General features: G+C 46.3%; 1 protein-coding gene across 1 annotated transcript in view; it reads right to left on the bottom strand.

Moving 5' to 3' along the window:
• LOC121837885 overlaps nucleotides 1-14,854 on the bottom strand; it is a 72,202-nt gene that overhangs the window by 34,286 nt on the left and 23,062 nt on the right. The window contains exon 13 of the mRNA XM_042293744.1: nucleotides 11,679-11,743. Coding sequence (XP_042149678.1) covers nucleotides 11,679-11,743 — 65 coding nt within the window. The remainder of the gene's footprint in view (nucleotides 1-11,678; nucleotides 11,744-14,854) is intronic.

Genomic DNA, 14,854 nt, shown 5'->3' with positions numbered 1-14,854 from the left:
CTATCAATAAAGGAGGGAAAACAATCTGTACGGTTGCTCTTATGCGCTATTAACCGTGGATATGTTCCAAATCTACTCTAATGGATCACATGACAACACAAATAGAGCAACGCTGTGGAGCAAGGAGGGCTTCCGAAGGCAAAACTACAAGACGGCGAGAATGAGAATTTTTGAAGCGCGGCCCATACGGTCGTGTGCAATCTGTTGACCAACCACAAATAGGCGAACCGCGCTCAAACGTCGACTGCAATAAAGTAGGTTGATAATGAGCCAGCACTGATCAGTGATGAGGAGGTGTTGTGCGCGGTATTCTGTAAACGAAAAGCGACGAAAAAAGAACGTACCTTCCCCCCTCTTCCGTCGCCACTGGACGCTGGATCAAGCTCGTTTCTGGACCGCGAGTGCCGCAAGTTACAAATACAGTCGTTAGAGTAAAGTAAAACGCAGCTCCAGAGGCACACACGTCTTCACGCACATTGCACTCGCAAAACACATCCACACTGTCTCTACTCTTGATCGGTATTCAAAAGTGCGAAAGCACAGAGACGCAGCGCTTCGGTGTGCCAAGGAAGCTTTCATCACGTCGCGAAACCGGCGAAACTTGCTTTCGACGAGTTCTGCCTTTTTGCCGCGGCACTGCGCTTTCGTAAACATTTCCCCGTGTTCTCAACGGCAAGTCTCACGGCTTACACGGGGTTTCAAATAAATTCTTCGGCGAATGACGACGCACGAATAGAAAACGTGTCTTCAGCACGCTGCCGCCAGCCCCCGCAACGCTCCAAAAACGCGATTTTTCGGAATGCAAGGTGGCCGTCCGGTAGCCGTACGCGCGACAAAGCGGGGATGCACGATCCAGCAATTGTCATAGAGATCAGTGCAACGACGTCTGGTCGCGTCACTGTCACGTGTTACCACGTCACGTGACGTCAATTTCCCCGTTAAACTTACCGGGAAAATGGGTGAACAATTGGTTTTCCTTCGATCCCCGAAACGACTGCTTTTAGTATAGGGAGTTTTAGAGAGTCGTTTTTGGAGCACACGGTTTCGAAATCATGAACGGTGCAGCTTGTTTGTTCCGCGAAACCGTACCTGAAGGAGTTTTAGGGAACCGCTTTTGCACTAGCGAATCGTAAAACTGGCGCAACCGTGTAAACGATGATGATGATTGCATTTGACGAGCAGCGCCTTCTTCCAGTAAACATAGGAAACATTATGGTGCCTGCAAAACCGTGGCGGCTCGTGTTTCCGGCGTACGACTGATGTAAACAAGACGGCCGACGCAACATTTCCCGGTAGGAATTTCAACACCTGCGAAGCTCGATAGAGCGAAAAGTGTCTGAACGACCGCAAAGGCGGGTGGTGTCTCCGTCATCTCGAACTTGAACGATCGTTCAACTTGTGTGCCGTCGAACGAAATCATTTCGTCAGCTCACGGTCGCCACAGCAGCTAGTCGGCTCGGAGATCGCAAGCAATTACTAGCGTACGTAGTTTACAGCATTCGCGATCGCTTACCATGCATTGTGAGCCGTCTGCGAAATTATTTGGTTCACCCTCTCAAATGAAGCAGAGTATATGCATGGATGGCAAATCACCTCCCGCTGTCCTAAGCCTAACGCTCGGCTGGGGCGACGGACAAACCCGACCGCCATCTTTGTTTACCCGAGTCGTGAACGGTGCATGCTGAATGCGTTCCGGTGACGACTGCAGCGGCCGAGTTACGGTGTACTAGTAGCCGAGTGGGAGAAACGAACGAGAGGAGCCTCCCGAAGCCCGCAACGACTGGCGCGCGCACGCGCAGTGGCGTCGACGATGTGCTCGAGGACGAACCGTTCGTGTGGAAACGACTCGCTAAAACTCCCTAGTGTCTTCTAAACGACCGTGAACGATTTCTCCTTAAATACTGCTCTTTGTGAATGGTGCGACTTTAGAGATAATTTAGGTCCCCGGCTTTTGGCGTATAATGAACGCCTTTGAAACCCGAAAGGTGTCGAAATGCCTAAAGAAGGAATTAACTATCCCCGCGTTAACAACTCCGCGCAACACCAACAATTGCCACCGACCCGTGGGAGCCCAGAAATAAGGGGTCATTAAATCCGCGATTGCGTTCAAGCTTGTCGCCTCAGTTGAATCGGGTGACGACCACAACGGCCAACCAATGACGTCAACCCGTCGCGTAATAGAACAACGTGCGGGGAGCACTAACGACGTCTGACGAAACAGGCACGGGAATGTCGAAGCGTCAACGCGAGTCTTTTGTGGAAAACGCCGCGCGAAACCGCCGTTTTCGCAAACACAGACGCAACGGGGCCGTTGACACGGCTGCGGCTCGTGTTGGAAAACCGCGAACCAACGGTACATTAAAAAATAAATAAAAAAATAAAAGCCCGTAGTGCTGTCGCGCATGCGCAGTTCGTATACCGTAAGGACGTGCACAAAACGGTTCCCTATAAAACGCTCTACTGTCCGAGGCGCGTTTCTTCCTCGAGCGACTGTCCCATCGCACTGGTCGTACAAAAATGGGCAGCCGCAGCGCAAGTGCGGCCACCGCACGGCCATCTTGGGACACGGGAAATCGACCTTTTCGGAGCGACGCGGAGGCTGGGCGGCAGCGTCCTGAAGACACGTTTTCTGCTCGTTCGCCGTCGTTCGCCGGAGAAGTTTGCTAAAACCCACTGTAAACGGTGAGATCTTCCCTTCGAGAACAAGTGGAAACCTTTACGAAAGCGCAGCACCGCAGAAAAAGGGGCGCAACTCGTGAAACGCGATTCTCGCCGGTCTCGCGGCGTGATCAAAGCTTCCTTATCACGCCGAAGTGCTGAGTCTCTGTGCCTTCGCACGCTTCAGATACCGATCAAGAATCGACGCCGTGTGGATTTGTTTCGCGAGTGCAACGTTCACGTGAAGACGGGTGTGGAGCAACGTTCTACTCTACTCTTACGACTGTGTTTGTAACTTGGGGCACTCGCTGTCCAGAAATGAACTTGATCCAGTGGCGACGAAAAAAACTAATAAAAAATCCCGCTTAAAAAAAAACAAAAAAAAAACGGTGTGGCCGTTTTATATTTTTGCGTTTGAAAACCTATCATCCTCCACAGCGTTGCTCTGTTTGTGCTGTCATCTGATATATTCGAGTATATTTGGAACATAGCCATGGTTAATCGTGCATAACAGCAACCACCGATCTCTTCTTTTTTTTCGCCGGAACAGCTGGGCCTTCCAGAAGAAATCTACGCGCGACACAGCTTCGAAACTTTGCCACGGCGTCGATTCTTGATAAGTATATACAAGCGTGCGAAGGCACAGACCGGCGACACTCGCGTTCGACGAGTTCTGCCTTTTTCCTGACGTGCTGCGCTTTCGTGAAAATTCTCACGTGTTCTCAAAGACAACTCTCACCCTTTGCAGAAGATTGCAAAAAAAACTTCTTCGGCGAATAACGACGAACGAGCAGAAAACGTGTGTTCAACACGCTGCCGCCCAGCCTCCGCAACGCTCCCCAAGTGTCCATTTTCCGTGTCCCAAGATGGCCGTCCGGTGGCTGCATTCGCGGAGCGGCGAAACGCGATCCAGGAGTTCTCATAGAGATCAGTGGGGAATCGGCGTGTCAAGTGACGTATATTTTCCCGCTAGCGGGGACACGTGAATAGGTCGCGTGACGTCGATTTAGTCCGCTAAATTTAGCGGGAAAACTGGACCGGTGTGTTAGGTCACGAGACGCCAATTTTCCCCGCTAAATGTAGCGGGTAACTGAATCGGCGTACGGGTCGCGGTGAGGTCAGTTTCCCGCTAAATGTAGCGGGGAAAACTGAATCGACGTTTTTGCCGCGAGACGTTGAATTTTCCCGCTAAATGTAGCAAGTAACTGAATTGGCGTACAGGTCACGTGACATCAATTTCCCGCTACATTTAGCGGGGGAAACAATATCGAGGTTTTCGCCCGACAAGACGAATTTCCCCGCTAAACCTAGCGGGGAAAACTGAGTCTACGTAAAGGTTGCGTACGTGACGCCACTTTCCCCGCTAAAATGGACGAACAGACGGATGGACGAAACTTTGGGATCGGGAAGGCATGGCGTTAAAAAGCATTTCGGGCTTTTTAACGCAGCGTGGCGGCGGCTTTGGCGGGGCTTCGGCGTAAACTCTCCGTGCGCATATCACCTCGCGTTGCAAAACCACCGGAATGTTGTCACACACACGTGCACAGATATATCAAACAACGATACCCACGGAAAACAACCGCCTGTTTAATGCAGCGTCACGGCGGGTGAGTCCATTCGTATACGTGTTGCACACCTACACACTGCTCGCGGGGAACGGAGGCCATGGATGACGTGCCGCGAATTCGTCGTCGTTTCGATCGCGTAAAGAACAGCGCGATTTTGCTCGAAGAAGAACAAAACGATACATAAAACGTAAACCTAAGTAAAATCGACTGCATACAGCGGGAACGCGGCACGCAACGCCACTGCTTGCTCTGTTTCAAGCCGCGGCGAGAAGTTTGGGCACCGGCCCCTGGAGGAATTGCTTCAACTTCATCTGCTGGTGCGAGCAAGTGCAATGCCTAGCTTCGATGCACTGTGCAATTTAAAACATAATTGCGTGGGTACCAAGTGCACTACTGAGAGAGGAAAACAAGCGTCCCTAGCGAGCTCCTCGCCGCGAATAGCAGAAGCTAGAGCCACTAAATGAGCTGCGCTCAGAGCATACCGGAACTTCGTTCCCCGACATTGCTGTGGGCGCCGCCATTTGGGTGCTTGTGCACAGCAGACGCAACTGCCGCTTCCTCAGCATTAGATTCGGTGTTAGGAAGCACATGTAATATTGCTTTGCTCTGTCGCGAACTGTTTAGAGGGACACTGACAGGGTATTTATGCTCGCCGAGGTTTTTCGTTGTACGTGACATATGAGCCCAACTACCCAGAACAGAATGTGCGGCTCGAAATTCGGTTTCCTTCCGCCCGAAAACCGCTGAACGAGAAGTGGGCGGTTTGAGTCACGCGCACTCTCTTCTCCGTGGTCACGGGCCGTTTTCTAAGGTTTCTACGCGACCACCAAATTTAATCAAAGTCGTGGGTTATTGAAGGCACACACTCAACACTAAAAATAGAAAAAAAAATTATGAAACCCATTTTTAGTGGCTTGCAAAAAAAAAGGTAGCACAGACAACCGGAAGCATTCTGTGCGTTCTCTGCATAATTCTCAACATGGCGTCGTTTCGCGTATCGTGGGACTAGCGGGTGGCAGCGGACGACGGGCGTTCACGGTACCGGCAAATTCTGCCTTCTCTCGAAAGAGAAATTTTGGACCGATCGAAAGAACTGATATTCATCCCCTACGACACGCCCGACCAGCAAGCCGATATTGCACGAAGACGTCGCCGAGCCGTCGCTCTCTTCTCGTGGCTGAAGACATCGCTCGCTCAAACGTCAAGCACGAAGTGCGCATATCGAGTTGAATACGCACGCGTACGGTTTCTTTGCGAGATGCGAATGTGGACTATGCGTGGTGCTGCCCGACTTCAAGCCGGGAGTGCACGTAATGAAGGGAAATCGGCAGCAAACTTTCCGACATACAGTCGACCGGCTCCATCACTACGCATGAAAGAGTTCCTTCAGTAGCTCAGTCGAAAGACGTCCGCTGCACACGCAGCGGGCACGGGTTCGATCCCTGGTGTGGGTGTACCATTTTTTTTTTGTCAGGCATTTTGCGATGTTTACATTTCTTTTTTTAACAATTATCACTGAAAAAAAAAAAAAAAAAAACGTTGTGGACGATACGTCGCTGAACTAAATGGTATGGAATTCTATTTTTTGACACCTGCCAACTCAATGTAATCACTTTCCACAAAAAGCAAGGAGCATATGAGTCGGGTAGCGTCCGCTTTCCGAGCTTCGCGTAACTGTTCCACAGGAATTGCAGCCAGCCATTGATCCCGACCCGTTGATCTTTCGGAAACTTGCGCACTCTGCCGCACAATGCCCCTTTCAGATGCAGGACATGTGAGGCAGCTCTTCACGCAACATTTTGGGTGCATTCTTTTCGTAGCCGATCACGGCAGTTCACCACTGGCACTCACTACTCATCTCCAACTCCTCAATGTACAAAACAACTCATCTTGGAGTACAGAACAGCGAGCGGAACAAACATAACTGCAAAGGAATCGCACGGCGAACAAATCCCGCCACGCATTTCGTCTGCTACGTGCGGAGAGAAAAAAACAAAAAAAAAAGCACGGTCGGGTGTAGCCACGTGACTTTCGCCACTCCCCCTCCTCCTCCCCTCCCCTCCCCCCCTCCACACTCTATCCTCTCCACTTCTCCGTGCGGCGCGGGTGTTTCGGTTTCGAGCAGTTGCGTTTTTCGTTCTTTTTTTTTACTTTATAAAAAAAAAATACGAGACTCTGTATCAAAATATTAATTGGGTAGCATTCCGACACCCTAATGAATCACCTGACAAAAAAAAGAAAAAAGTTTTTTTTTTTTTTTTTTTTTGGGGGGGGGGGGGGGGGTGTCAGTGTTTCTTTAAACATTTGTGGAAGGCGGAAAAGCGTTTCCTGTGATTTCAAATAAGCTTCAGATAACTGGCAACCATGATTTTAAGACACAATATGGCCAAGTGCCGTTACTCTGACGAGTAGCTTATTTAGTGGCACTAGCAGAATAAGCTACAAGGTCTACTGTCGCCGCCGATCACGCACGCTCGTACAGTGCCAGTATCGTTCAGGCATACAGCCGGGGCAACGTGCTCGAGCTTGTAGCTTCGGATTCGCTCGCACATGAAGTGAAACGAAGTACAGGGAAATGTTTTTACCATACCCTGTTCCACCGTAAGTGTGAACGAATCCGATACTACAGGCAACTACGCGAGCATACCCTGAATATTTTTTGTGCTACCCCAACTAACTATTGGCCTATTCGTGTGGGGCACACCGCACTCGTCCCGTGCAGTAAACTCGTTCCACTTTAGTACACGGAAGGCTGGCGGGGAGAGGAGGAAGCTCCCCTTTCCCCTCTAGCCTTCCCTGTACCACGAACCGCACTGCATCGGTGCTACGAGGGCCCAGACGAATTGGTATATTTTCGGAATCACCTCCCCTTATCCTTTCCGGTACGCTATTTACTATCGCGAAATTCATAATAGTTATTGTGAAATGGGTAAATGAAAATGACGCCAAAACCTACATTCAAATATACCCACGCTTTTCAGCGCCGTGAGTGCCGTCAGTGGCAGGCAGGCTTGCCAGTCGAGCAAGCAGTCTATACACTATGCCAAGCATTCGTTTCGTGCAGGGTGCGCGTTTACTGGAGCGAACTTCCAAAGCGTTCATTTGACATAATGAAATTGCTTCAAAATCAGTTGGCAACAAAGTCTACAGTCCAAAGGGTGAACCCCCTGTCTTCCACTGGCGTCACTTTTTCGTTGTTGCCAGTAGAAGCTTTCAGATTGAAAAAAAAAAAAAAAAAACGGCGAGGGCCAAAATTTGAAATTCAATCACGAGAAAAAAAAAATATATTCACCTAATGTTTGGGATACTAAGTACTTCAGCGATGTTCGCTGCTTAGCACATTTTCGGACAAATCGGAGACCACGAAGAAATCGCCGGAGTGGATGGATGGATGGATAATGGCTATACCCTTTGCGGCGTAGGCGGTAGCTTGCGCCACCTAGCGTTTAAACAACCCTTTCACTTCACCAGTGCGCGTGCATAGCAGACCCGATCAAAGCCCGCTCTGCTCACTTTCGAGCTTCTTCGCTGTCAGTCACGACGACACGAACTACCTCCGAGGATGGAAACGTTGAATAATTTCCGAGCCACCAACGTTCAGTCCACGTGGCCAACTTTCGGGGACATTTCTTCGACTAAATCTTTTTTTAGGAAATTTCCGAATTCTAATTGATTTGCGTTCTACGATACCCGGGCAATTACAGCGATCGGGAACATTACGACCTTTTGTCAAGAAAAACAAAATTTATCATTTTGTCACGCAAGCTATAAAATTCAATGCAATAAAAAAGACAAAAAGAACTTTGTAGAGCTGTGGAATAACAACTAGACGCGCCCAAACAGTTTAATTACTGCTTATGGACATTTCATGACTGTCAACTAAAATATTCCCGGGGGAAAACGTTGCGATGTCTGTTGTTGTTCCGTTGAAATTCTCCTTTTATTGCATTTCACAGACAAGCGCAGAGAGAAGGATGTCCAAGAAAGTTGGGTAGGTTTTCAAAGAGCAAGGTCATCTCGTTTACTCTGAAGCACATATAAAAAAAGACAACAAGACACAGGTTTCCTGTATCTTTATGTCTTTGTTTATTTTATTTAAGTCTCTTCGCTCCCTCGTTTTTGTTGCTCACAAGTTACAACTCAGAAAAGTCTTCGCAGTCTGCGCAACTTTTCGCTGCTGGCTCAACTCTCGCAGTTCTTGTCGTAAGGAACAATCGTCAAAAACCCGCGCGTGAGCTCCCATGGCGCATGCGCGGCCGGAGCCTATCCTCGCAACCGCTGTGCTGCAAGCGAAGCGCACGCAGACGCAGGAAGGCTTTCAACACGACGGTAACGGCGGCAACATCCTGCTTGCAAAAGGCAAGTAAAGCACATAACGATGACCATACGTCACTTTTTGTGTGTGTGTTTTAAATTTGTAATTAGCGGAATGGCTTCATTTTCACCAACATCTTTTACGCGCTATCGACCTCGAACAAAAAGTCACTTGCATTCATTCGAATTAAAAAAAAAATATATGTTACACCCTAAAATACAGCGGAATATACGGCGATCGCGGATCCGAAATAGCTCGAACAGACACGCTAAATCAGCTTAATACATTTTGCAATCGAAAAAAAACAACAAAAAAAAAACACATGTTTTACATAAATAGAACGTTTTAGTGAAAGGAACACGTTTTAGAGAAAAAATGCTTGGCATGCAGGCGAACTGGTGTTTGTCTCACATGAGCAGAGTTTGAGACGTTGCCTCTTCTTTTCTTCTAGCTGACTTTTTTTTTTTTTTTTTTTACTCTTTTTTATGATAATTTGAAGGTACCCTCACGCACGTTTGAGAGAACGGCTACGCTCCATCCTAACAAACTTCAGCCAAATAAAGGTCTCAGAAACCAACAATTCGTTTAAAAGTGAAAAAAAAAAAGCCGATAAAAAATAAAAACGAAGAAAATTCCATAAAACGGGTTGGATGGAAAACTACGTTCCCTAAAAACAACTTCAGGTAGAAAAAAAGAAAACGTGTAAGATGCATTTTGAAAGTCTTTAACCGATCGCAACGCTAAATTCAAACCACCGACCTCACAATTAAATCACTAAAAGCGGTCCTTACTTTCCGACAACTCGTCAAAAAACTAATCTCAAAAAAAAAAAAAAAAAAAGGCCCGCCCGCTTGTTTTTGTTTTACCACTTCCGAGAGGCAGAAGTTGGGGGGGGGGGGGGGGGGGGGGGGGCAACTGTTAAAAAGGGGGATTACCGTCCCCCCCCCCCTTTTCCCCTAAAAGTTTACGTAGAAAAGTAAAATCTAAAAAAACTTTGCCCCCCCCCCCCCCCCCCCCCCCCCTTTCCAAAGAAATAAATAAATAAATTTCCGCGGGTCCAACGTGTACCGGGTCAGTGTTGGTTTCCCTTCAGCTTCCAAGCACTAGGCGAAAAGAGAAGCCAAGTTTTACCTGATGCGATAATCCGCTCATGGTTTCCCCCGGGCTGGCAAAGCGCTCAGCGAGCGACCGAGCAACCTAAGCAACGCCGGGCGCGAGAGCGCTGCACCACTAACACCACCAATCCGGTTCACAGCAACCACAAAAACAAAACAAACCTCGCGCGGAAAAAGAAAAAAGCGCCGGTAATACGTAATCTACGTAACGGAGTAGCCAATCCGGTGCATAACCGGCACCACGGATGTCACATCCCGGTTTTTGTTCTTTTTATTTCTCTGTCAACTTCCAAGGCCGACGCCGGCGACTTCTTCAGTTTAGGCAGCGCGCCAGAGACGGCACTACTTTCTTTTCTGGTCAGGTTTTATTTTTTTGCTCGCAGCAGATCCGGTGCACTTATGAGGCAGCAGAAGCGAGCAGCACAGTAGGAAGAACGCGCAGTGAGACAGAACCAGACACGTGGATGAACGAATCGATGAAACATCAATTAATGCGGCCACTCAAATATGGCGGCGACCGGTTGCACGCGGTTGCCAGGCTAGCTGAGCGACAACCTCTCGTTGCCAGCTGTTTTGGCGAAAATACCACTTTTCCACCGCACATCTGATTTTTCTTTTATTTATTTTTATTTAGATTTGTATGACATACAGCATGAATGACAACCTACTGAATCTAAAAAAAAAGTGTCATTTTTTTTTTTCAAAAAGTTTATTTAAAAGTTGCATATTTTTTAAATCTTCTGAATTTAGGATAACGGTTTCTGGACTACGGAAAGAGTAACTTGTAAGTAAAAATAAGTTGTCCTCAATATTTCTGGGTCTCTGAACAAAAAGTTGTGATATTCCACTTATGGCACTGTTTATCACAACAGTAATGACTTTACAGTCTAGAGACAGTTCTAGTGCCGTGTAATCCTGACACAATAGTCGTATCGGAGACTATGCCAGAGAGGTTCTCCTGAACTAAAAATTAACATCTCAACATCTGTATTTTGGTACTTGAGTACCCCTAACATCTAATGGTCATAATTGGAAAGACGATAACAAGGAACACATACCAACATATTTGTAAGGCACCAGTGTGTCCTACGAGGAGGTTATTTCTCAAGAAAAATGTCATGCTCTGACATTTCTCAACAAAATGTCAGAGCATGACATTTTGTTGAAAAATGTCAGAGCATGACCTCAACAAAAAGTACCATGCTCCACACACTTCTGAATTTACACATTTGTGGCATCGTGTGCCCCTAACATACAGTAGTCGTTTTTATAGTCCATGAGGAGAGTTACTCTTGAACAAAAAATGTGATGTTCTAAAATCATTTATATTTTAACACTTGTATTAATTGCTGTCTATATTTAACATATATAATAATGGATTCATTGTCTGCAGTATGAGTTGTAGACTATGAAGAAAAAGCAATGTTTCACAATCCAAACAAAAAATGTAATGTTTGATTCTTGTACTTGAATACTTGTCAACACCCAATGTTTAAGAGTTGTTTTTGTAGTCTATGGAAAAAACTTCCAATGAGTAAAGAAACGGTGCATATGTATTCATCCTTCATGGTTTAAAGGAGCATTAAGGTGGATTTTAAGGTTGTCGTTTATGGCAAAAACTCGATCGATGCGACCTAAGCATCCTAGAAAACCCAAAATTGCAATCATGTCTGGCCTTTTCTTTCATTAAAACACGTCCCATTGCCTTAAGCATTTTAAAAAAACCTAGTCATGCATCGCTTTTTTCACTGAAAAACGCAAATAAACATTAAAACACACACCCTTTATCAGAGATTTATCTCAGAAAAAGGGGCGTGTCGCAACGTTTGGTTGTCTTTTTAATAGAAAAACAAGGCCCTGATGTTAATTGTAATTATGGGCTTCCTACGATGCTTAGGGCACTTTGGTCGAGTTCGTGCCACAGAAAGAAAATCTCAAGATCCACTTTAGTGGCATTTTAATTCTTTAGGGGCCCCCCTCCCCAAGCCCCTCTCCATATAACGCAAAAATCGGGTCACGCACCTTCGGACGCGGGGTCCCGGTCCCTTCTTGCGGATCCAGGTCCATGGCAACGCTCCGTCCGACCTCTGCAAGACCCAAACACGAGGCACGGGGTCTACGGGGACTCTCACCAACAAGCAAGCACGATTCCGACAAACAAAGCCAAGTCAAACTACCCAACTTCGAAAACTAAAGGGGGTCTACTATAGACCCCTTCAAAAATTACGCCGTCTTATGGTCTACCCGAAAATTCTACAAAGTGGTATGCACAAAAAACACCAACAAGCTGGCAAGTCAATAACTCATATAATAATCACTTCCAAGAGACTGTGTACAATTGATAGACTCACCATCGTTTATGATGTTTTTTGTGCGCGCCACTTTGTCGTGTTTTCAGATTGACCGTAAGAGGGCGAAATTTATGAAGAGGTCAATACTTGGGGGACAACTTTCTGTGGCATTTCAGAAGAAGCGAAGAGTGAGCAAGCACAGCTTTGGTCGATGCATGAGTGCCCATAGGTTTGACTGCATGGACACAGAAAGTTGTCCCCGATTAGAGAACCATCAAACAAGCCAAGCTTCAGAGTAACGACATGTCGGCCATCTTGTTGCTCAAAATCATTGTTGCCAGTTATCCAAAACCTAAAATCGCAAGAAACGCTTTTCCGTCATCTAGAAACGTTAACATATTTCGCGACGAGACGAAACTGCAACGTCCGAGTCTGCCAACACTGTGTCTAAAGCTCACGAAGTCACATTTTCTGCTCGTAACCATCACCGATTGTGCCCGCTCTGCATTAGGCAACAAAGCAGCGGCACCCACAAGAGAGTTGGGGAACGGAATGCTGATACCCTGAAGCACACTTTCTTTTGGTGGCTCTAGGTGGACTGAACACACAAAGGGAAAGGGCGTCTGCCGGCAGGGAAAGGTATAACGTAAGTAGTTCCGACGAAGAAGCTCTGCAGGGAAAGGAAAAGACAGTAAATCTAAAACTCTTTAAAGATGGCAAACATAAAAAAAATTTTCTCTAGTGTCTGTAGACCCCGGATTCCAGGGAAACTAGGGATTCCCTACCATCCCTGCAACTTGGGAATTTAGAGACAGGAGAACTTCCCTAGGTTCCCTGAAACTTGAGTTCAAGAGACGCTAGGAAAGATTAACAATAATAATAATATTAATCTTCATTAATTGGAAACCTGTAGTTAGGTGTTTGGACTGTAAGGCTAGATGTCTAGGCTACAGCCTGCACACATAGCTTCTTAAAGGGGACCTCCGCCGACTTTTCGAGCTACCTAATCCAAAGGCATAATCTGAATGCGGATGGCTTCCCGATTCCGAAATGCTATCTTGTTCTCCCGGATTCACTCTAGTTAATTAAAAAAAGTGATATTTTGTTTGCTGCCGAAACCGGAACATCGTTCTCCCTAGTTTTTCTCCAGTTTTCCCCGCCGCCCAAACGCGACGTCACTTGTGTGCAGCAAGGCGCGCGGCCAGCAATCGGGTACGCTCGCGCCCGCCTTTCTCGCATCTAACAGCAAGAAAACCTGAGCGTTCGTGCTGTTTGAGGTTGTTAATTATATATATTTGCACAAAGTATGGCCTTGGCCTATGTGCATAACTATAAGAAAGTAAAAAAAAAAAGAAGAAAAACGGGAGCAATTGGAATTTTTATAAAACCGTTTTTGCAACTCGCTTCGCTCAAGCCGCGGCTCGCTAGTTACGCGATATCGCTAGTAAATCCGTTCTCTTTTTATTAGAAGATGGCTGGCGAAGAAAGGTCGAAGAGTCACACAATACATTTTTTGACGAACGGCCAACGCACCGCGGAAAATGCTCGGAATGTGGGTACAGATGCCGCACATGCCGCATGACCTGAAGAAATGTGCCATTTGTTTTAGATTCTCTTTTGAAAAGTTACTGTTGCACGCGTCAGCATGTGTAACTACTCTTGTGGCATGAATTTGCTCCTTGGTGCTTAAAGACTGACGACCAGTTCGCTCTTTCCACTTTTTCCTTGCTTCCTTCTTTCCCCCCTTTTACCCTGTCCACCGTTGCCTCTTTCCTCCTCCCCCTGGGTGGGGAGGATCTTCTGCCTTGCAGAATCTCGAGCCTGGACGTCGGCCTTTAAGTAATTTAGCGAAAGATCTGTAGACCGTTTCTCAAATGCGCTTCTGGCCGATGCCATTTTCAGCGTTCGTGTGTGGCGTGTACTTTGCTTGTTTTCCAAAGCGACGAACATGTGTGTGCTGGGCTGGGACTTAAGACTTGTAGACTGCGATTCTCATAAACAATGAAATGTACAGAATTGAATGAACTGCATTCGTGTAGATCAGATGGCAGGTCACTGGTCATGAAGATCGTCTTAAAATGACGATTAAAAGAACTTCGCAACCACCAAGCCAAACATCAAGGTGCAATGGAATGCGTATAAAATACACAAATACACTGTTCATCTCCAAATAAAGAAGATTTGATTGAAGATACAATAGTGTGTGAGGTACTTAAAAAATGTGTAACCATATTTTTCTTTTTACTTTTGGAGTAGAATGCAATGCGTTCAAACACCCATCCACGAGAGCACATGAGAAGGGGGTAATTCTATATAAGACTTCTTTTTTATTAAAATTAAGTTGGTTTAGCACAGTTTCCATCAGCTGTAAATTTGCATGCCTCCCCTCAACAACATTAATATTTTCACAATATAAAAAAAAAAAAAAAAATCTTTTCAGCTTTATATAAAATTTCTCCGCAATAGAATACATTAAAGACATTCTCATCACTTCTTCTGCAGAAAATATTGCACGCCAACCATTTGACAAACCAGGCAAGGCTCTGTCGTATATTAATGAAGCTCAACACCTGTTCCATAAACCTCTGTAATAGCAGAGAGGAATAGCAATATGTCGAAAGTCATGTCCAAACTCAGACTTGAACTTTGTTTAGACATTTCACTTCTCGTCCTCAACATATCGGCCGCGTGAGTGAAACTCCGAGAGTAGCCCGAGCTAGACTCGACGTCCGAAACAAATATAGTGTTTATAAAAAAACTTTAAAAAATCACTGAGTCAATTGTGAATAACAAATGTGGCTGTGCAAAATGTTGACTATAGTGCTAGATTGTGTACTATATTTCTCTATATTATTAGCGCTCTTTGGACGGATGTCGTAATGGTCACAGATGGCTTGAGTTCATGCG

The sequence above is a fragment of the Ixodes scapularis genome, unplaced genomic scaffold (genome assembly GCF_016920785.2).
Source record: "Ixodes scapularis isolate PalLabHiFi unplaced genomic scaffold, ASM1692078v2 PGA_scaffold4__175_contigs__length_147842914, whole genome shotgun sequence".
NCBI lineage: Eukaryota > Metazoa > Arthropoda > Arachnida > Ixodida > Ixodidae > Ixodes > Ixodes scapularis.
This window is presented reverse-complemented; position numbering and strand designations above follow the sequence as displayed.